The sequence below is a fragment of the Piliocolobus tephrosceles genome, chromosome 11 (genome assembly GCF_002776525.5).
Source record: "Piliocolobus tephrosceles isolate RC106 chromosome 11, ASM277652v3, whole genome shotgun sequence".
In the NCBI taxonomy this organism is placed as follows: domain Eukaryota; kingdom Metazoa; phylum Chordata; class Mammalia; order Primates; family Cercopithecidae; genus Piliocolobus; species Piliocolobus tephrosceles.
The window spans coordinates 56,887,928-56,910,882 of record NC_045444.1 but is presented as its reverse complement, the minus strand read 5'-3'; the positions used below and the strand labels follow the sequence as shown (position 1 = coordinate 56,910,882).

Below are 22,955 nucleotides of genomic sequence, written 5' to 3'. Positions count from 1 at the left end.
TTCTCTTTTTGAGGCCTTTATAAGACGCTGTTTGGCATATCGAAAAGAAGATCGATTTGATGTGCACCAGCTGGCAAATGACCCATACCTTCTCCCACACATGAGAAGATCAAATTCTTCAGGAAACCTACACATGGCTGGGCTGACAGCATCCCCTACGCCCCCTTCTTCAAGCATAATTACTTACTGACTTTCCTCCAAGATTGGCATGATACATTTGAATTGCTTCCAGATGCACACTTGAGAGCATTTGAGTGTTTTTGTTTTGTTTTGTTTTTACACAAGACATGGTTAAGAACTGTTTGTGAACTGAAGTTTCTCATAGTGTCATTTGTATGAGAGTGGATCATGGACAATGAATAAATGCACACTTGTGACTATAATTTTGAGCAGTGAAGGATGACTGCCTGTTACAAAGAAACAGGAATACCATGTTAAGATAGAAAAAAAAATTTTTTTTGTTTATTTGGGGGAACACTGTAAATAACGTTTATAATACTTAAATACATTTGGTTGTTACTAGAGAGTTCTAATATGAAGGGTAGTTTTTCATTATTTAAAAACACATGGAAAAATAAGAGACATATTTCTAACATACGAACTATAGTGCCTGGATACATTCTTCAGCATTTGGCAGTTAATCTGCTGAAACCAAAGTAAGAACTGAATGACAGTGACAGTTGTGTTTTATAGTAATAGAATGTGAGAGAATCTTTGGACAAAGTTAGGCTTTGTCATTTGCCTATTCTGGCGTTTACCAAGTTGTACCTCGAGATCACATGTCCGTTTTCTTTCACTGGTTATATTAAAGGGAGAGCTATTATTTCTAAATACTTTACACTTTTGACAAAATGAGCTGCTTGTTTTGAAATCAGTTGAATTCACTAAATTATAATATTGCCAGTGTTTTCAACATGTTAGAATTGATAACAGGTATTTTTCTTTTGTTACCAGGCCTTGTTCATCAAAATAGGTGACAGTATGTAACCAAATGCAGACCAGTTCTATGCAGGATAATGATAAATTCCCTTCTAGCTCTATTGTAAATTGTTGTACAGATGTCATATTTCAATTACTAAGTTTCAGCAGCTTATTCTTGTACAAATGTTTAAAATATGGCTTTTCTAATTGGATATTGTATTTTTTTTAAGTCTTCTTGAAGGCGCTCTAATTGCTGCTAAATGATGTTGCTTCTTTGCTAAAAAATTAAATGACCTAGAAGGTGCAAGTTGACTGTACATCATAGAGAGATATTAAAAAGCATACAGTCATTAACAAGATGTAAAAGTGATCCATGTTGGACATAATTGAGTTTTTAAAATCAGTTTATTGGGTTCTAGGGCTGTGGAGCACATAGATACTAGATTTATAATTTGTTCATGGTTATTCTGCATTTCTAGAAAGTTCTTATCAGCAAGATAGTCCCATAAACAAATTTCTTGTGGTTTGTACAGATTTGTTAAAATGTGAACATTTTCTAACTGCCTTGTAGGGTAGAAACCAATATTTTTCAGGATGCTGTATTTCACTCCTGTAAGGACTTTTTCTTTATTGTCACATTCATAATGCTGATACTTACATGTAAGTTAGTTGTTCATGTTGCAGAAAAAGGAGGTTATACTTACCACGGATTCTCTTTAATATTGTACAGTTAAACTGTATTTCTGATGTTGCAAGCCATTTTGTTTTTTCATTGTACATAGACACATTGTCTCTTTAAAATGCTGCTGAAATTGTAGAGAATATAGCCAAAACAGTAATAAACAATGACAGTTAAAATGTAAAGACTATGAAAATGACATTGGAAGGGAGCTTTCAAGATGGTAGGATATTGACTGACTGAGCTCCTTTACTTAAAAATCAGCTGAATAAATTCCTTAAGTATACTTCAAGACAAGTGTAAATTGTTTCAAACTGTTAAAGTTAAACCTAATAACCATTATCAAGGCAACTCCTGGGTAAGTAACACTTAGAACTATCAAGAGTGGTTTAAGGGGCCGGCTATACCCATTCCTCTGTAGAGCAGATAGAAATCCTATTAAAAAAAATACTACACGGTAATGAAATCTTAGCATTGATTGATTGAGTGCTTTAGGTGCTGCCTGCAAGTTTTCAGTTTTCTGCAAGTTTTCAGTTTTGTTGTTGGAGTTTTCACCTTTATGAATTATAAAGTACTATGTTCATAAAGTAACATTTAAATTCCTGAACTAAAAGAAAATGCCCAGTTTGCTTAAAATTTTGGGGAGATACGAAGTGAATGTGTAAATCTAACTTTGAGGTTCAGTCAGTTTAATAGTATAGACCTAGAGATCACTGCTTCACCATTTTACTTTCAAATGAATGAGAGCGACTGCTAGTGTCAGAACGCAAGAAAGGGGAAGAACAAGCCATGAAATGAAGTTGCTTTCTTGACCTGGGTTTAGGTCATCATTTTTAAATCAAAGATGTATAGGAGATGAATCAACTTACAGACCCATGTTTTCCTTCTAAAAGTTTCCCAAAGAAATGTTAATAGATTTTGAATAACATGCCAGTGACCCAGCAGGTCCAAGATGGCTAATTGAGCCACATTGAATAACTTACTTTTACCCTCACATGGAAAGTTGGTATCTATTGCTAAGTGATTTCAAGGTCACTCTGACAGTCTTTGACACTACTATTTTTTTAGGCTTTGATTGTTTTCTAGTCTCCTGGTGTCTGTCCTCAGAATTAAAGCATGTCCTACATCCCTATGATAACAGCCAAGGCCTCTTTTAAGAGTCAGTACTTGATACAGGGTAAAATCTACGGTTTTGCATATGATTTTAAAAAATCTTTCTTTGATTTGAATTTGCTTTACTGTATGCATGTTGGGAGGAAGTAAGTGTAGAAACCACCCTAATTTGTAAGTGGGGAGTTGGAGATACTTGGTAGTTTTTCAAAAATAAAGACTCAATCTTTTTTTTCCTTTTTTTTTAACACTCACTGCCATCTCCTAAAACAACTCTGTCAGTTTAAATGGCATATAAAATGTGAACAAACACCTCATTACATGAAGTCAAAATGGTGTAGAGCTTCAGCGAAACATCTGAAGAGTATATTATGTGGTGTTTTGCTGTTCATCATTACTTATTAAGTGCAGTAATGTTGATTGCCCTCATGCCATTAGCTGTGTATTAGTGGCAAACAGTACAGTTCACCTAGATTGTTTTTTTTTTTTCTGTTTACAACCTAGATTGTTAATGTACTCTTAAAATTTAATTACATTGCTGTTTGATTTTTGTGTGAATGTTACAACCTTAACTTACACATTTAAAAGCCCATTGACAGGTCTTTCTCTCATTCTGCCTTATGTTTTGTCCTGTTATCTGATGATTTTTCTTCTACATATATATACTAAATTTCAGTGTTCTGAAGATTTAATCTAATCCAAAAAGTGCTTTTAGGCCAGCAGCGATGGCTCATACCTATAATCCCGGCACATTGGGAGGCCGAGGCAGGTAAATCATTTGAGGTCAGGAGTTGGAGACCACCAGCCTGACCAACATGGTGAAACCCCATCTCTACTAAAAGTACAAAAAAATCAGCCAGGCGTGGTGGTGCGTACCTGGAATCTCAGCTACTCAGGAGGCTGAGGCAGGAGTTTTACTTGAACCCCAGAGGCACAGGTTGCAGTGAGCCGAGATCACGCTACTGCACTCCAGCCTGGGCGACAGGCTCATAAATAAATAAATTAATTAATTAAGTAAGTAAGTAAGTGCTTTTAGCAGCTAGTTTTAGAATTAAATTGGAATTCTAGTTCCTGTGTTTCAGTTCATTCTGCGGCAGTTTCAGAATTTGTATAACTTGGTTTTCAATTTAAATTAGATGTATTTCCTACAACAAAAACATCTCCATTTACCTTCCCCTACTTTCCCTTTATTCTTTTTCTCTTTTGTGAGGATTCCCCACCTTCCCTCCCCTCCTCCATCCCCGGGAAATCTATAATTTTTGAAAAGGAAAGATTTGAGTAAATGTGTTTAAATCAACCTTTAAAGTTATTTGCAGAGAGCCAGAAAATGGGGTGGAAGAATTATTTATAGTTAGGACAAAAATGCATGGCTTTCACCTGGAAATCTTCATTTGTCTAAAATAATAGGGATGTGGATTATCTACACACATATGACTGGTTTTGTTTTTGTTTGAGGCAGGGTTTCACTCTGTCACCCAGGCTGGAGTGCAGTGGCGCCATCTCGGCTCACTGCAACCTCTGCCTCCCGGGCTCAAGCTGGAACTACAGGCGTGTGCCACCATGCTCAGCTAATTTTGTACTTTTTGTAGAGATGGGGCGTCACCATGTTGCCCAGACTGGTCTCGAACTCCTGGGCTCAGGTGACCTACCTGCCTGGGCTTCCTAAAGACCTGGGATTACAGGTGTGAGCCACAGTGCCTGGCCCATATGACTGTTTTAAGAAGAGCAATAAAATAGGTTAAGATCTCAATTTTTTTGAACCAGAGTGTTTGGATTAAAATGTTGACTAACATTTACTACCTGTGTTTCTGGTTCCTCATCTGAAAATTAGGAGTGATAACTACCCATCGTGCAGAGTGACTGCAAGGAAAGAATAAGTGAATTCACGAATGTAACACACTCAACCTTGCCCAGCTCACAGTAGGTACTGTATCTAATAAGCTGCTATTGTCATCCCTTTTTAAAACTCCAAGATGATTCTATTAGCCCTATTTATAAAATTCAGTCTGCTTTGCTTCCTGTGGTAATTTTAATTATTTTAAGAAATAACTTTCACAGTGCTTGACTGAGGTTTCAAACAAGTGATGATTAGATTGTCTGGAAATGGAAGGTGAGGAAATGTAGCGATTTGAAACAAAAAGTAGTAGCTGTGTGTGTGAACAAATTGCCAAAAGGATCATGCCCTATTGATGCTGTTTCCTCACAGATAGCTGTCGTATTTTCCAGAGTTTCCTTGCCAGTAACAACTGATTGAGGTAGGACAGATGACAGTATCCCTGTTTTACGAAGGAGGAAACAGATTTGGAGGGGGGAATAACTTGGTAAAGCCGCATAACTGGTAAGCACAGCTTTTGGAGCCTTGGCGCAAGGTTCTTAGCTATGTTAACATCTTGGTATGTAGTAAACATGGCTTAGTGAGTTAAATCTCATCATGACTCTTCAAAGGTGACAGCCAAATAGCTACAAACATTATTGTCATCTTTTTAAAAGAGCAAATCTAAAGGTTTTTTTTTTTTTTTTGGGAAACAGCGTCTCTGTCACTCAGGCTGGAGTCCAGTGATGCAGCCTCAGCTTACTGCAGCCTTGACCTCCTGGGCTCAAGCAATCCTCCCACCTCAGCCTCCCAAGTAGCTGGGGCTACAGGTTCATGCCAGCATACCCGGCTACTTTTGTATTTTTTGCCCGGGCTCACCATGTTGCCCAGGCTGGTCTCAAACTCCTGGGCCAAGTTATCCACCCACTTCAAAGTGCTAGAATTACACGCCTGCCCTACGAATGTTTCATCAATGTTACATGAAAGAATGAGTCACTAGAGAGCAGAGCCCTGCCACAGACCCATTCTAGGTAAGATGGAGAGTGGGCTGCACCTTTTTCTGTTCTTACGTCTTTTTCCCTTGCATTTTTAGTCAAAGATCAGGTCCATCAATGAGCTACCCCATTCCACCTGTCTTACAGAAAGCACCTGACGGAGGTCGTCTTCTGCCCACTGTCACGGGCACAGAAAGTACACCTGGCTCCTCTTCCTGCAGTGGTACCAGTTGGTCTGTTTAAAAAAAAAAAAAAGTCGGGCGCGGTGGCTCATGCCTGTAATCCCAACACTTTGGCAGGCCGAGGTGGGTGGATCACCAGTGGTCAGGAGTTCGAGACCAGCCTGACCAACATGGAGAAACCCTGTCTCTACTAAAAACACAAAATTAGCCGGGCGTGGTGGTGCGTACCTATAGTCCCAGGTACTCAGGAGGCTAAGGCAGGAGAAACGCTTGAACCCGGGAGGCAGAGGTTGCGGTGAGTTGAGATTGTGCCATTGCAGTCCAGCCTGGGCAACAAGAACAAAACTCCGTCCCCCCCCAAAAAAAAGTTTAACTGACTCTAGTAAGTCAGTAACTTCTCTAAAGGAAGTCCTGGAACTTTGGAGAGAAATTTCACTAATTACCAGTTCACCAATATATGGCCCCTGAACATTGTATCTCGAAGTCTTCTAAATCTGATGAAATCACCTATGTGTGGTGGTCTACCACCAAGATCACAAATGGGTACGTCTGATTGCATCAGGTGACTCTACTTGGGTTTACAATTTCTGTATGTAATTATGTTTAAGATTCTCTATGTGATCCATTTTCACCTGAAGGACCTTAGATTGTTCCCAGAACTATATGCCTTGGGTCAAATAGTGTATGTGCATGACCAGCATCCTGCCTGTTCTTGATTGGGTGTGTAGTATGTCACAGGGGTACTAAGGTCTTATTTCTATTATATGACAGACATCAAACTCAGATACTAAAATTACCTGATCCAAAGAATGAGCATGGCTGATTTGTCACTAATATTAGTCATGTTTTTGGTGTTTCAAATGATCTTATGTCATATTGCATCCTAAGAGCATCTCTTTATGTCCCCTACTTGCCAAATTCATAGCTTCCTCTTAAGGAGATATTTAGAAAGATGAAAGTGGAAGAAAGCATGGGTTTAGAAGTCTGACCTGGCTTTGCCTCCCAGCTTTGTTACTTAATAACATACGACCTTACAGAAATCACTAACCTTTCTGGGGTCTTATTTTCCTTGTCTGTAAACTATTTCTAATAGCACCTGCCTCATGGGGACCAAGAGTGGGGTTCAGAAGTTTTCCCAACTTACAATGGCATGGGCTGCAACAAAATGGAACAAATGCCACAAATGCAGAAGACAGATTCAAGAGGTCCCTATCAGAGGGTCATTATGTGTTTTGTATTTTTGGGGGGTTGGACCTGAGAATGGTTGGGAGATGTGAGGAGGAGTTGCTCAGGAGACCTGGCAGCAGTCTCCTACCTACTGGCTTGGAAGTTTTCTATATTTAACCCATGTCTCTGCATAACTGCTTAGTCTGAGCCCTGCCTGTCTCCTTGACTGTGGCACGCTCTTTAATGCCTCCTTTCCCCACTCCAGTACACACAGCCAGTGGAAGTGTGCACGTCCACCAAGGCGGAACAGGACTGCTGCAGGTTGGGGTCCTAACTGGTCTGTGTTTTCATCACTTTGGGGATGCTGTTTAGATCTCAAACAGAGATCTGTTGAGAGTATGTTGAAAGATCTGTTGAGAGTATGTTGAGTATGTTGAAACCACTATGAAAATTAAACAACACTATTGTGGTTTCTGAACTAATGTAACAAAATTTGTTGATATTTTGCTTTGACAATGAATTTTAACTTCATTAGTAGGAATGAATATACACATACATACATATACATATATACACATATATATTTTAAGAAGGAGTTTTGCCGGAGTACAATGGCATCTCAGCTCACTGCAACCTCTGCCTCCCGGGTTCAAGTGATTCTCCTGCCTCAGCCTCCCAAGTAGCTGGGATTACAGGCATGTATCACCATGCCCGGCTAATTTTTGTATTTTCAGTAGAGATGGGGTTTCACCATCTTGGCCAGGCTGGTCTCGAACTCCTGACCTCATGATCCACCCACCTCGGCCTCCCAAAGTGCTGGGACTACAGGCGTGAGCCACTGCATCTGGCCATAGTAGAAATATTTTAAAGTTTAATTTCTGTGAGCTTCCTTCCCAGAAGTATAGACTATGTATGTACATAGCTTTTAGTGAAAAAGCTTTAAAAGAAATTCAGCTTGGAAGAATGAGATCATGTATTTTTCTAGATGCAGAATTAGCCATGTAGCAACCAAGTTTGTATGAGAAACTTTACACTTAAGCAACATGAGTAGAGTTATTTGTCTTATGTCAATAGCATTTTAGTATTCAAACATATTTACCCTTACATTTGACTAAAAGAATATGTGCTTTGTAGTTTTGGGGAGTGAAGTAACGTTTAGGGGAATGAAGCTATGCTAAAGTGCAGTTTAAGATGTTTCTTTGCTGATTTTTTAAAAAATTACACAATAAAGTAGTAACCTTTAATTGTAAATTGGCATATTTGTGATCAAGACTTAGAAAAAGTGATAGGTGATAGACTTTCCAGTGGCGGTTGTGGAAGATGTTCATTCCGCCAATGACCATGGAAATTGCTTAAGCCAAGTTTCATGTTCTGCAGGGGTCCCCAACCCCAAGCCACAGACTGGTACTGGTCTGTGACTTGTTAGCACACTGGCTGCACAGCAAGAGGTGATGGGCTGTTGAGTGAGCATTACTGCCTGAGCTCCACCGCCTGTCAGATCAGAGGTGGCGTTAGGTTCTTACAGGAGCACAAACCTTACTGTGAACTGCGCATGCAAGGGATCTAAGGCTGTACGCTCCTTATAAGAATCTAATGCCTGATGATCTGAGGTGGAACAGTTTCATCCCGAAATGATGCCCTCCACTCCCATCCGAGGAAAAATTGTCTTCTACGAAACCAGTCCCTGGCGCCACAAAAGTTGGGGACTGCTGTTCCACCACGGAAATTCATTGTATAAAGTTTACTCCTCCCATCTCTGTAAAAAACTATATTCAGAGACAAAATTTCGAAAAGCAGAGTTCTCATTGCCACGTTAGTTAGAAGGAACAGCATTCCCCCATTTATTTATTTATTTTATTTTATTTTATTTATTTATTTTTTTGAGACAGAGTCTCGCTCTGTCGCCCAGGCTGGAGTGCTGTGGCGAGATCTCGGCTCGCTACAAGCTCCGCTTTCCAGGTTCACACCATTCTCCTGCCTCAGCCTCCCCAGTAGCTGGGACTATAGGTGCACACCACCACGTCCGGCTAATTTTTTGTTGTATTTTTTACTAGAGACAGGGTTTCACCATGTTAGCCAGGATGGTCTCAATCTCCTGACCTCGTGATCCCTCTGCCTCAGTCCCCCAAAGTGCTGGGATTACAGGCGTGAGCCACTGCGCGCGGCCTTCCCCATTTATTTATTGGCCTGGCACTGCAAAATAAAAGTGGCAACACAAAGTGACTTGTTTTGAACTTGTAATATAAACACTTCAAAAAGCTTTTTTCCTCTCACAAATCAACCATCTTGGCACTAGAACTGTTTCCTTCACTGGGTCACTGAGTTGAATAAGATCATGATGGAAACACTGACAGCTGTAGTAGTTTGCCATTACCACACAATTTAAAATTAAAGTCTGATCGTGGTCTCTACAAGAAATACACATAGGTTACAATTACTCTTCTGGCCTGGGGGAGGTGGCTCACGTGCCTGTAATCCCAGCACTTCGGAAGGCTGGTGGGAGGATCGCTTGAGCCCAGGAGTTTAAACACCAGCCTGGGCAATATAGGCAGACCCTGTCTCTACAAAAAATAATGACTATTCTGTGTCCACTTATCCTTTTCTGATAGACTAATACTGTACCATATACAAGTTATTTAACAGATTTTAGTAAATATTGTTTAATTGACAAAAAGCCAAACGTGGGAGCTTTCTGTGTACCTTTCTCAACTACTTCCCTAGACTGCATCATGAACATTTTATTAGTTGTTCTTGTTTCATTGTTCTTTCCAAAACTATGAAATCTTCATGGTCCCCCCCCCCCCCCCAACGCCCTGCACCCTGCACCTAAGTGTGAAATGAAAACAGGATAAGCTATAGTAACAAATTAACCCCCCCAAAGTTTGTTTCTCAGTTATGCAAAATCCATAGTGAGCTTGGTAACTCTCCTAGGCAACTTTACAAGACAGTTCTTCTCCAGGTTGTGGCTGGGGCACCCAGGCTGCTTGCATCTTGTGATTCTATTCACATCAATCTGTAGTTACAGAAGAGGAAGGCAGGAAGGGAGGGAGCATCCTAGTTCTTAAATGCTTTGGACCAGAATTATCATTCCTTTCTAGAACTGAGTCGTGGCCTCAAATCAACTGCACAGGAGGTACTATATCTCTGTCACCATCAAGAATTTGCATATGACAATCCAGATTTAAATGTAACCTGCTTATACCTTTTAAAGGGAATCTCTGCTTCACATACATACATAGCTAGTCTGTGGTTCGTGACTTTTGCCAGAGTTTGGGAACTGTGTGGAACAGGAACCTGAAGAGCTTAGCTGAAAACCTCTCATCCGTAGGAATCCACTGAGGTGGTTACAGATGCCTGAGGCTCGGATGGGAAGCCCTTGAGGACCATACCCAAGAATAAGAGCAAACCAGCTCAACGTCGTGCCCTCTGCCTGGTGGTTCATTTCGATTGGTTTATTGTGGAGATATTGAAGAAAAACAGAATATTTTAGATTGACATTTTTAAGTGAAAAAAAAAAAGATTCTAGAAAAAAGCCAGAATTATTTAAGACCCAGTTAATTATTTGAGATTCTCTTTTCCAACAACTCTACCACAGACTTTGACTTGGAATTACAAAGGTGGAGAAAATAAACATTTCACTTGAACAGGGGTTTGTGTTTAAGGAAAGAGTAACAAGGACAATTTGTCGAGCCCTTATGGTATACCAGTCACTGTAACCTACATTTCCTTGAATCCCCAAAAACAACCCTATGATTATGCCATTTTGTAGGTGGAAGAGGGGAGGGGTGCACTGGAGAGAGATTAAGTTGTTTGCTCAAATAGCAGGGATGAGATTTAACTCGAGTCTGGCTGACTCCAAAATTCAACTGAATTAGACATCACTAATTCTGTAATCCATCAGCATCTTTTCAAAAATAAAAGTAACAAAGTGAGCCTTAATACGTTTTAAATGTCAAATATTCTTAACAATGTTCTTGTGTTTTGAGAGTCTGAAATCCCCAACGCACTATGCAGAAACCTTTGAAGTGACCAAATGGCAGGGCAGAGTATTCAGTGAATTCATGGTGCAGTATCTTTTTTTTTTTTGAGTCTCACTCTGTGTTGCCCAGGCTGGAGTGCAGTGACACCATCTCAGCTCACTGCAACCTCCACCTCCCAGGTTCAAGTAGTTCTCCTGCCTCCACCTCCTGAGTAGCTGGGATTACAGGCTTGGCACCACCAAGCCTGGCCAATTTTTTTGTATTTTTAGTGGAGACGAGGTTTCGCCATGTTGGTTGGCCCGGCCCATGGTGCAATATCTAATAAATTAATTTAACTTCCATGGATCATGTTTGATACAGCTTTTTGAAATTTATAAAGTTATTTAATGAGATACTTAATTTTCTTAACAGAAAAGCAGTTGTATTGGAGAATTTTGAACAGTTTTTTGCTTAAACACTTTGGATTCAAGACCTACCTGGGGAAAAATATAAATAGTGTTCTCTGGTTCTGAGTGAAGTCTGTAAATGTAGTCAGGGTGCAAGACAGCTCTGTTCTTCCCCCCTCGCCCCCCCCCCCCCTTTTTTTCCAAGTTGGAGTTTCACTCGTTGCCCAGACTGGGGTGCAGTGGCGTGATCTCGGCTCACTGCAACCTCTGCTTCCCGGGTTCAAGTGATTCTCCTGTCTCAGCCTCCCGAGTAGCTGGGATTACAGGCGCATGCCACCACGCCTGGCTAATTTTTGAATTTTTAGTAGAGACGGGGTTTCATCATATTGGTCAGGCTGGTCTTGAACTCCTGACCTCAGGTGATCCACCCACCTCGGCCTCCCAGAGTGCTGGGATTACAGGCGTGAGCCACCGCATCCGGCTGACAGCTCTATTCTTTAAGGATCAAATGATGTGTGTGTGTGTGTGTGTGTGTATGTAGTTTTTGTTTTTCTTTTTTGAGACAGGGTCTCGCGCTGTCACCCAGGCTAGAGTTCAGTGGTGCAATCACAGCTCACTGCAGCCTCAACTTCCTGGGTTCAAGCAATCCTCCCACCTCAGCCTTCCAAGTACTACAGGCTCAAACCGCCACATCCAGCTGATTTTGTTCATTTCTTGTAGAGACGGAGATCTCACTGTGTTGCTCAGGCTGGTCTTCAACCCCTGGGCTCAAGTGATCCTCCCAAAATGCTGTGATTACAGGCATGAGCCACCACACCCAGCCTAAATTGTATCTTTTAAACAACTTAGTGGGGTTTTTTTAAAAAACAACTTTGTGGTTTTGGATGGCAAATTCAAGAATACAAAGCCTAGGACCTGGGTGTTAGAGGCAGAGTAGCCCTTGCCTTTCTGTCACACCGGGTCACATGGCACAGCAAACCTCCAGAGATAGCCCATGCCCCCCCAGGGGGTGGTGGGAAATGGTTTGAAACCTCCTCCCCTCCCCACCCTGCTCCTTTCTGTAACTTCCTCCCAGGAAGGCAGGCCCCTCCCCACTCGAATCCCTGTCCAGGTTCCAGAGAAGGGAGTGGCCCAGGCAGAGAACCCCATTGAGTGCCCACCACATGCCAGGGACTGACTGCCACCCCTTCGACTGTAACCTAGCACCCAATGGAGCCACACTCATTGCCTGTGCCTTTATGCGGCATATGGTGAATGCCTGCTGGGAGCTAGGTGCTGGAGAGAACTTTAAGACAGACTTTGTCCCTGACACCAAGGCTTGAAGACAGATGGGTGTAACCCCTGAGGCCACCTCCCCTCTTCACAGGTCGCATTGTAGCACTTTCTCACCCTAGTCGTCCACTGTGCCTCTGCTGCTCTGCCAGTCTGCAGCGGCAGAAGGATGCCCACGCCCAGGAAGAATGCTGAAGCCAGGTGTGTGGCCCCTGCAGTGGTGGAAGGTCCCCCAGCAGCGGGCGGCCATTTGACTAGGCTGAATCGAGTTGGCTTCACAACCGAGGACTGATCACTGACTACACCATCTCCTTGTTGGGTAAAACCAACCCTAAACCACTGTTATTTTAAATTCTGATCAAAATGGAGATACTAATAGCCCTGGGGGCTGAGTTCTGAGAATCCCCCACGAACTGCCCGAGGACCTTGCACCCAGGTCCTCCATGCAGCCCTGCAGTTGCAGCCTTGGTCTGTTTCTGCTCCGCCAGCCCCGCCCCACACCTGCCGGGGTCGCAGGCTTGCTGAAAGATTCCCTGGATGGTTCCGATTTCCACCTGGGTACTCGGTATGGCCCCGGCTCTACCACCCCCTAGCCATATGCTTGTTGGAGAGACATTTAACCTTCCTGGATTTCTCGGTTTTCATCTATAAAATGAGGGAATCGAGAGGGAGGATCTCCACACTACTGCCCTGATCCATAGGCATCAGTGTTTTTCAAAGCCACAAGGGCTGAGAAGTACTGGTCGATCGTTGCTTTTCTGAGCTCAGGGTTGAAAGAGTCCTTTGGCTAAAGAGCTGAAGAAGAAAGAGGACGCTCTCTCACCCTATCCAGCTTTTGGTTCTTCTCAGTCTGCTACACGACCAGGGAAAATGTGAGTTACTCCTCCAGTCACAACTAGAGCAGGCAGGTGGAGGGTGGGGGATGAGGTGTGGCACGGCACTTTGCTGGACTTTAGCTTTTGGGGATAATGAACTCCTGAGATTTCTCCCACGCCATCAGGCTGGGAATGACTATGGCTCCTTTCTCAGGGATGCTCCGCCTTTCCCTCCTGCTCACAGGGAAACTGCCGACAGCTCCACGTTGGCCTGGCTTTTGAATCTATGTTCCGTATGAATTTTTTTTTTTTTTTTTAACGAAAGGCCCTTGCTTGCTAAAAAGGAGGTTTTTCAGACCACTGACCTATGTAAGGGGCAAGCTCCCTGGGTACTTCACTGCCAAGAACAAACAACACCGCCCTTATAAACTCCCCAGGGCAGTGAAGTCTAAGCCCCCGAGCATAGCATTCAAGGCCTTTGGCCATCTGGCCCCGCTCCCCCTTCTGTGGCAACTGCTACCGCTCCATACTTGTCACATTCCAGCCACCAGAGCTGTTTGTAGTTCCGGGACACACCACGTGCCATATTCCTGTGTGTCCTTGCAGACGCTGTTCCCTCTGCCTAAGAGAACCTCTTCTTTCCACTTCGACCATCGAAGAGAACCTCTATGCATCCTTCAAAGCCCTAATAGTAGCTGCCCGCGAACGCCTTCCTTGATCCCGCACATGTTAGTTACCCAGCCTCTGGGCTATTCTGTCCCCTCTGCTCAATCACTAGATCCGAAATGGCTAATTTACAGGTAGCTAGCGCAGTGGGATGCTTTTGGATTCGGGACACCTGGGCCCAGACTCAGCCTCCCCGCCCCGGCGCCCCCGGGCCTGTGCACAGTAGGAGCCTCCGCCGCCCGCAGGTGTGGGTTGGACGAGGCCAAGGGCAGCAGCCAGCCCGCGGCGAGGCCCGAGACCAGCACTGCCCTCGGAGGAAGCCAGGTGGGGGCGGTGCTCCTGAAGGCTCCAGCCCTGGGGAGGGAAGCCGGCCCCGCACCTCCCGCACTGGGCGCTCAGACCCCTGGTGCTTCTACGGCGTCGGAGGGTGTCTCAGCCACCGAAGGGTGTCTCCGCCGCACCCAACGGGTCCCCCGGTGGAGAGATTTGCCTTCACATCTGATTAAAGGGGGCTTCGTTTGGTGAAGGCTCATCCCCCACGCATCCGCACTGGGTCGGCGATGGAAAGAAAGCAGGGGACCAAAGCCCTTCTTCCAAAGAACAGAAAATACCCCACCGCGACGCCCCGGCCCCGCCCAGGGGCCCTGTGAGACCGGCCCGGAGACCCCGCGGCCGCTGGCGGGGCGCGGTTTTCCCAGGCTCCTGGCGCCACCTGGTGGCCCGTGGCGCGCACTGCGGTCTCCGCTCAGGCGGCCCCCTTGGCTCCGATCCCACTCCACGTGGGCGGCGGTAAGACCAGAGTTCCTGAACAAAGGTGAATGTCGTTCCAGGAACCTGCCGTGTGGGGACAGAACTGAGGCGTGGGACCGGACAGACCTACGTTGATTCAGCTCCTACCCTGCTCGCCTGTGAAGCGGGGACCTCGGTTTGAGCTCTCCAGGCTCACCTGCTTCCTGGGGCCTGAGGGAATTAACCCAATACCTCATCCAGCACTTCTCTTTAAAACCATTCCCTTTTCTCACTGAAGTTCATTTGTAAAATTAGCCATATCCAATGCAACTACTACTTTTTCCCCAAAACATGCTAAAATAAAATACATAGGCATTAAAGGAGGAAAGACACTCTGGGTAACACCAGTCCACGGGATCAAGTTCTGAACCTGAACCTGCCCTGAGGCCTGACCGGTAGCTCCTCCCTGCCTCTTCTGTCTCCTTCCGATTCAGCCACAGTGAACCCTCACCTGTCCCTTCCTGGAATATGGCAGTGCCGAAGATCCCAGAGGGTTGTCCTCTTTTCTCAGGTTGTACTACTTACCTAAGAGAGATCTGAATTTGGGAAAATGAATTAGTCTCTAAAGTTTCATGCCCTTTAAAAACAAAACCTTGACAGAGACCAAGGCAAGTAACCGTTCATTGAAATCGGAATGAGCTTTGAGCTCCTGGACTCATACAACAGGCGCCTGTTTCTTCTTGATTTTATGAGGCTCCTCTAGCAGTTCTGTTCCTCACCACCAAGAAGCACACAGGTTGTTCGGCCATTGATCTCGAGTGGACGTGTTGGAACCATGCATACTTCACTACCTGATGCTAACACTGTTTCCAGAGTTCTAGAGGTCAAAACAGCGCCTGGGTACAACGTGGACTCTCGCCATTGTGTTTCCGGGCTCTTTCAGCATAGCTGTCTGAGCTACACAGTTCTGGCCAAACTGATTTACAAACACAACACAGCATTGCAAATCAGTCACAGCGCAAGTCTATTCAGGGAAATTTCATGGATAATTCTAACCTAGGGACAGTATTGGGGGTTTTTCGCAAAGAGCTCCCTTAGTCTGATCAGTCATAACGGTGCTGGGGGAAAACGCTTCCCCGGCCCTGCAGCAGGGGCCGTCCTGGACAGACTGAAATGAAAGGCTTCAGAAGAGATGGAACAAGGCTTTTTTTTTTTTTTTTTTTTGAGACAGAGACTCGTTCTGTCGCCAGGCTGGAGTGCAGTGGCACGATCTTGGCTCACTGCCGGGTTCAAGCGCTTCTCCTGCCTCAGCCTTCTGAGTAGCTGGGACTACAGGTACCCGCCACCACGCCCAGCCAATTTTTGTATTTTTAGTAGACGGGGTTTCGCCATGTTGACCAGGAGGGTCTCGATCTCCCGACCTCGTGATGCGCCTGCCTCGGCCTCCCAAAGTTCTGGGATTACAGGCGTGAGTCACCGCGCCCGGCCCAGAACAAGGCTTTTTCTGGCTCTGTAAGTCTCCCATTCATCCACCCCCTAGATCAAAATAACCCTATTGTTTTTAGTAATTAAAAAGTAATTCAGGCCGGGCGCAGTGGCTCACGCCTGTAATCCCAGCATTTTGGGAGGCCGACGTGGGCGGATCACGAGGTCAGGAGATCGAGACCATCCTGGCTAACACAGTGAAACCCCGTCTCTACTAAAAATACAAAAAAATTAGCCGGGCATGGTGGCGGGCGCCTGTAGTCCCAGCTCTGGGGAGGCTGAGGCAGGAGAATGGCGTGAACCTGGCAGGCAGAGCTTGCAGTGAGCCGAGATTGTGCCACTGCACTCCAGCCTGGGTGACAGAGTGAGACTCCGTCTCAAAAACAAAAACAAAACAAAACAAAAAACCCGGCAATTTAAAGCCTGGCGCAGTGGCTCATGCCTGTAATGCCAGCACTTTGGGAGGCCAAGGCGGGTGGATCACCTGAGGTCAGGGTTCGAGACCAGTTTGACCAACAGGTGAAACCCCATCTCTACTAAAAATACAAAAATTAGCCAGGCGTGGTGGCAGGTGCCTGTAATCCCAGCTACTCAGGAGGCTGAGGCAGGAGAATCGCCTGAACCTGGGAGGTTGCAGTGAGCCGAGATTGCACCACTGCACTCCAGCCTGGGTGACAAAGCAAGACTCCATCTCAAAAAAAAAAAGTAAAATAGTAAAAAGTAATTGTGTTTTTAAAAAATTCTGGCAATACTCAAGTTTATAAGAAATGAGAAGTTCCTGTAACCCCACTCCCAGCCACCATAATTCAAGTGCTTCTGGAAGAGGCTTGTCCTGAACCTCAGGCCGACTTCTTAGTGTGGGTCTCAAACCAGGCCAGCCTGGCAAACAGGACCCTCCCCAGGAAAGCAAGGCCATGGAGAGTGGAGGGCAAGAAAGTCAGTCAGGGATTCATGAACTCTTATTCACAACCCTTGGTTGTGAAAAGAGACTTGATGATCAATTCTAATCGAGTTGGTTGTTAAGGTAAATAATCAATGGGTTGGGGACCCAGCATATGGCTTTAGGAAAAGAGACTAGTGAAACTCAAACTGCTGTTATGGTCCCAGTCATTGTCCAGGGACATTTTCTCCCTCAGGTTTACCAAGTGGCTGCTTCAAATTTTGCTAACCTTAGTGCCCATTCCACACGATTCATTGGATCCTAAATAATGAAATCCATGAAGGACCCTGTTTCCTGATCCTGGGTCCCCAAGGGTTCGGGCCCCGCTGACTGTAAGGAAACCTCGGTTTCAGCCATCCCTTCCCTCTCCCCAGACTCAGCTGTGTCACCACCAGGATAACACAGGGCTCTGCAAACTCAGACACCTGCAGGCGGTGGGAGTGGGGGCTGGCGTACGCAGGTGGGGCTGTGGGAATTGGAGACTGGAGGACACAGACTCCAAGGGGCGTTCATTTCCCTGTAGGATTGATCTGTTGCCAGAACTTGTGACTTTGAGAAACCAGAAATCTGGATTTATGTGAAACCTTCTGATTTTTAAATATTGGCAATTAATCCACATTTTAATATATATAGGAGAGTTCAAAGGAAACATGCCTGGGGGGAACCGGTTTGCTTCCTCTTGTCTGCTGGGCAGAGCACTCTTATTATTCACCCCATGTACAGGAAACACTTAATAAATGCTGGCTACTGTTATTATCCCAAGCCCCAGCAGCCTTCGCGGAGCATGGGCTTGTATCTTGCCAGGAAATACACTGTAACCTCAACTCTGGTAACACTGAAAATCCGTGGCCCGCCTCCATCAATGGCTGGAGTGTGGTATTTTCTCTAAACTGTCAAGTGACCAGAGTACTCACGTTTGTGTAACTCCCTGGAGAGGCAGTGGGGCGGCATCTGCACTTGTCTGCACTCCTCACTCCTCTGCTCTTTTGCGGCGCATTCTCACTCTCCTCACCCCCCCCATCTCCCTCACCTGTAGCCCCAGCTGGGAGAGACCCACTTGCCCTTCCACGTCCTGTTGTTCTAGTGCTTGAATAATTGGCTGTGGCATTAATTCCCCATTTTATCAATTGGCTTGATATGCAAAAGGCCTATAAAGGAACACTTTGGTTAGCCAAGCCGGAAATTGTTCTTCCTAAATCTAATGCAAAAAAAAAAAAAAAAAAAAAAAAAAACAGTAACAAAAAACCCATATATATATATATGTATGTGACAAAAGGACCCCTCCTCTAACCTGTGCACTTTACTTAGTGGTAAAAGTAAGTACCTAGCAAGAACGATGACCTTCCTATGCCCCTATTACTTCCCGCAGTTACAGGTCCACCCTCCCTGGGTAAGTTTTTAAAACTCCAAGAGTCCAGGAATCAATATTCTAATTGAGCCAATGCTGATCTGAAGACAGGGTTGGAACCTTGCTGGGTAGTCAGATAATTAAAGAAGACCTTCATCTTCAGGGTCACAGGGGGAAGGCCCAACCTTCACAAGTTACTGATAAAAAACAGGGCCACTCTCTGGAAGAAAAAACTTTTCACAAATCAATCATTTAAATAAGATGTATTTAATTTTCTAATAAAATGCACCTGAAGCCAACTGCTGCTGGAGGCTTTAATGCCCATGGCTTTCCTACTGTGAGCTCCCTTAGGGCCCCTGCCTGGATTTTTTAACTCCTTCTCCACCTGCTAAAATGTAGGTCTGGCTAAGCCTTCTTCAGCTGCCAGAGAATGTTCCCTTCACCCAGACTCTCTAGGTCTCTGCTCAGCTAAGACTCTTCACTTGCTGCAGTTTGCGTGAAGTTGCTTCATGTTCCCACCTAAACCACAGGTTCCTTAACGGTGGGATCGGGGCTTCCATGTCACTACCGTAGCTCCAGCAGCCCACCGGTCTCACACCTTCACTATAGTCAAAAGCAGAAATGTTTGGACATCCAAGGCAGGGCCATCTTTGAGCTTTAGTAGGTGCCTCTCAGGTGAGGAAGAGGCCACAAGGTAATTACGAGGTCTTCAGAATTTTCAGGAAATGAGCTAAGTTAAACTGCTCCCAGGTAAGCACAATTAGTAATGAACTAAAAATAAAACAGAAAAATCAGAGGGGAAAAGGTAGTCATTGATATGGTTTGGCTGTGTCCCCACCCAAATCTCTTCTTGTAGTTCCCATAATCCCCATGTGTTGAGGGAGGTATCCGGTGGGAAGTGATTGGACTATGAGGGTGGTTTCCCCACTGCTGTTATCGTGAGTGTGAGTTCTCACGAGATCTGATGGTTTCATAAGCCTCTGGCACTTCCCCTGCTTGCGCTTCTCTCTTCTGCTGCCATGTGAAGAAGGTTCTTGCTTCCCCTTTGCCTTCTGCCATGATTTTAAGTTTCCTGAGGTCTCTCCAGCCACGTGAAACTAAGTCAATTAAACCTCTTTCCTTTATAAAATTACCCAGTCTTGGGTATTTCTTTATAGCAGTGTCAGAACAGACTAACACAGTCATTATCCTAGACTCAAAGTAGAGACTTAGCTAGCCAAGGAGGTTCAGGTGAGCGTCCCTCCTGAGGCTGGACCCCACTGCGCTGCCCTCCAGCCTTCGTGACTACCGTATTTAAGCAAAAGCTCAAACTCCCTAGTCCAGCACACAAAGCCCAGCCCCATGACCACAAACACTCAAGACTTTTCCTAGCCTTGCATGGTTTCCTCACAGTTCACTGCAGCCTTGACTTCCTGTGCTCAAGCGATCCTCCCACCTCAGCCTCCTGAGTAGCTGGGACTCCAGGCACATGCCACCATGCCCAGCTAATTTTTAAATTTTTTGTAGAGACAAGGTCTGTGTTGCCCAGGCTGGACTTGAACTCCTGGGCTCAAGCAATCCTTCTGCCTTGGCCCTAAGGACTGACTCCCTGGTCTGTCTCCCTACAAGGCCATGGAAGTGGCCCACTGTCAGGGAAACTATCTCTTACATAGTGTTTCTGGAGCCTGGTACCAGATCTACCACTGTTAAAGACTCAAACTGGTTTGTCTGAAGGCAGCAGAAAATAATGAAGTATTTTCCACCTCAGGGAAGATCCAACAAGCGAATCTAGGCTGAGTCTGTGTCCATTAGTCAGGTGAGTGTTAAGAGTCCCTCACTATCCTGGTGGCACACACCTGTGGTCCCAGATATTCAGAAGGCTGAGGTGGGAGGATTGCTTGAGTCCAGGAGGTCAAGGCTGCAGTGAGCCAAGATCAAGCCACTGCACTCCAGCCAGGGTGACAGAGTGAGACCCTATTTCAAAAAAAAAAAAAAAAAAGAGGGGGGTCCCTTAATCTCCCTAGAGATTAGTGTTTCATTTATGCTACTTCATCTGCCCAGGAAGAGAGCCCAGCCTGTCATCATTCCCAGATGAGAGCTGTGACTGCGCCAGAGTTCACAAGCACTGCCTTGGAAGAACTGTTTTTAAAAAATCATTTTGTAAAACTTAAAAATTACTCGCTTTCCACTAAGGGATCTCCTTAATATTTGTCTTTTAATGTAAAAACAACAAATATTAAGGAGATCTTAATATTTAAGAACTCTTCTAGAAAGCAGTAACTTTCTCAACTTTTCCTATCCTGGAAAGCCAAAAATTATTACATTTAAATGTGCTTGTGAATACTTTCCTCACCTGTTATAAGCTCCTTTTCAAAACATAGGATTAACTGAAATATTCTAGAAACATTTACACAGTGTAAACAGAAGCAGCTATGATTAGGGCTGGAGACTTCTTTCATCATTCAGTTTTAAGTACAAACCTAGCCCCAGAAATGGATCTACCCCCAAAACTGGCTGGCACTGAGACTCCTAGGAGAGTGCTGGGCTGGCATTGACTTCAAGTGTCCAGCAGGGCAGTCAGGGGTGAGTGACGTGAGGGTGATGTGAGGGTGCTGCCACCTCAGCCATGTCCTCCCTGCAGGGGATCAGCATCTACAGACTCATACCAGGGCAATAACCGAGGAACCACTTTTGTCTTATTTCAAAAACATGGATATCTGCATTTAATTTCATTCAGTAAATCAACTCCAGTTAACTTACCATCTCTTAAAAACGTGAGAAAGCAAACATAGGACATGAAAAGTTAAAGATGCATGACATACTGGAGAGTAATAAGACATACTGGAGAGTAATAGGACATACCGGAGAGTAGTAAGTGCACACGTGGCAATTAAGGGTTGTAATTTAGATGTAACACAAGAAAAAAAGTAAAATTACTGTACTTTATTGCTGTATCTATGCTTTCCCAGTATAACTATAATACTACAAGGAGCCACAGAGTGCCACCTTCTGGTTTAAAACTGTGACACCTTCTTTATTTCTTTTGAAATGCCACTTTATAAGGTGGACGTAGAAAGCAACAGCAGCAGTTACAAAATGTTGTCTGAGTGATTCAGAGAGCTCAAAACAAGGATCCGTGTATAGGCTGAAGAAAAAGACGTTCAATTAACAGTGCGCGCTGTGGAACTTTAACACAAGTCTTCAGGTGGAATTCCTGTGTAAACCTTAATAGAGATGCGACTCACGGAGACCAAAAGTAAAATCTCTTTACCGTTTACAGTTTTGTGAAGTGGTCTGCAGTCTCGCAAACGACTTACAAAGTACAAGAAATGTTGCGTGTGAGTACTAGGCATAGAATATTTCATTTTCTTACGGAAAGAGCAGCAGGGGACAGGAAACCTAGTGGACGCCCCGTCACCACCTTTCCCGAAGATGCACACCCGCAGGAACGGCAGTGCAAGCCTGGCAGCAAGCCACCCTTACAATTCTTTTTGGTTGTTTAAAATACAAGCACTTTCTGACATCTCGCCCTAGCACGTGAGCCCCACTCAACTTGGCAGGAAACAACGCACGTCCTCGTTTAGTTTCCCCTGTAGGAATTATTTACAGGATGCCTACAGATACGGTACAAACTAGTATGAAATTAATGATAGTTTGCATTTCCAGACTCACTCCCGTGGTTAAATAAATATACCACGCCAATTCCGAAGAACGGTTCAACGTTAAGGTGATTCAGAAGCACTGGCATCCACAGCCACAGAAACAGGCTTCTCGCTGACTGGCGTGGACTCGCCGACTCTGTCCTCAACCGTGGCGGGGACCTTGGCAGTGGGGGGCGTCACATCCCCAGTGAGCGAGGAGGCAGCGTCTGCCTTTGCAGTAGTTGTGGCAGGGTCGGAGGGTGGGTTGCCGGTGGGCGGGAGGGAAGACAGCAGCTCTCCTGAGCTTGCTGCAGAAGAGCTCTCTGGAACCAAGGGGAATGATGGGAGGAACTCGGATGGCAGGGGGAGAGGTGCGATGCCAGGTAAGTTTCGGGGAGGCAAGGAAGGAAGAGGTGGCAGACCTAGGACAAAAACGGCATAGATCATACATCCTCCCAGCACTGAAAGGGCAGCAGGCATCGTCAAAGGGCTATTTTAATTTACATTTCATTAAGGAAACTGAAGCTGAGGAGGTAACACAAATCACAACCTTGGCTGATTTCCAGATAGAGGCGCTGGCAGGGTTAACTATTCCCTACAATTGGGGCTGCCTGGAGGAATAGGTTCTCAGCTTCTAGGCTCCATGTGACCTGGCCCAGCACTGGGGGAAACTGGCTCAGGGAAGAAAGATAGGATCCTTCCAGTCAGAACAGATAGCAGCCCACCCAGCAGATGACACAGCTACACGGGATGTCAGACAGGGCGACTCATGCTTACCCATGCCAGCTGCAATCTGTTACAGCTGCATTCTTGACAGACAACAGAGAGAGGTAGGCCGCAACCCTCT

At 45.0% G+C, this 22,955-nt stretch overlaps 2 protein-coding genes across 4 annotated transcripts in view; one reads left to right on the top strand and one right to left on the bottom strand.

Annotated features, from left to right (window-relative positions):
- Window positions 1-2,964, top strand: part of TLK1 (tousled like kinase 1) — a 172,587-nt gene extending 169,623 nt beyond the window's left edge. For all 3 annotated transcript variants that reach the window (XM_023185933.3, XM_023185932.3, XM_023185934.1), the window contains one exon: window positions 14-2,964. In XM_023185933.3, coding sequence (XP_023041701.1) covers window positions 14-190 — 177 coding nt within the window. In that variant the 3' untranslated portion in view covers window positions 191-2,964. The remainder of the gene's footprint in view (window positions 1-13) is intronic.
- An 18,199-nt stretch (window positions 2,965-21,163) lies between these two features.
- GORASP2 (golgi reassembly stacking protein 2) overlaps window positions 21,164-22,955 on the bottom strand; it is a 39,425-nt gene continuing 37,633 nt past the window's right edge. The window contains exon 10 of the mRNA XM_023185927.1: window positions 21,164-22,530. Within this exon, the coding sequence (XP_023041695.1) occupies window positions 22,190-22,530 (341 nt within the window). The 3' untranslated portion in view covers window positions 21,164-22,189. The remainder of the gene's footprint in view (window positions 22,531-22,955) is intronic.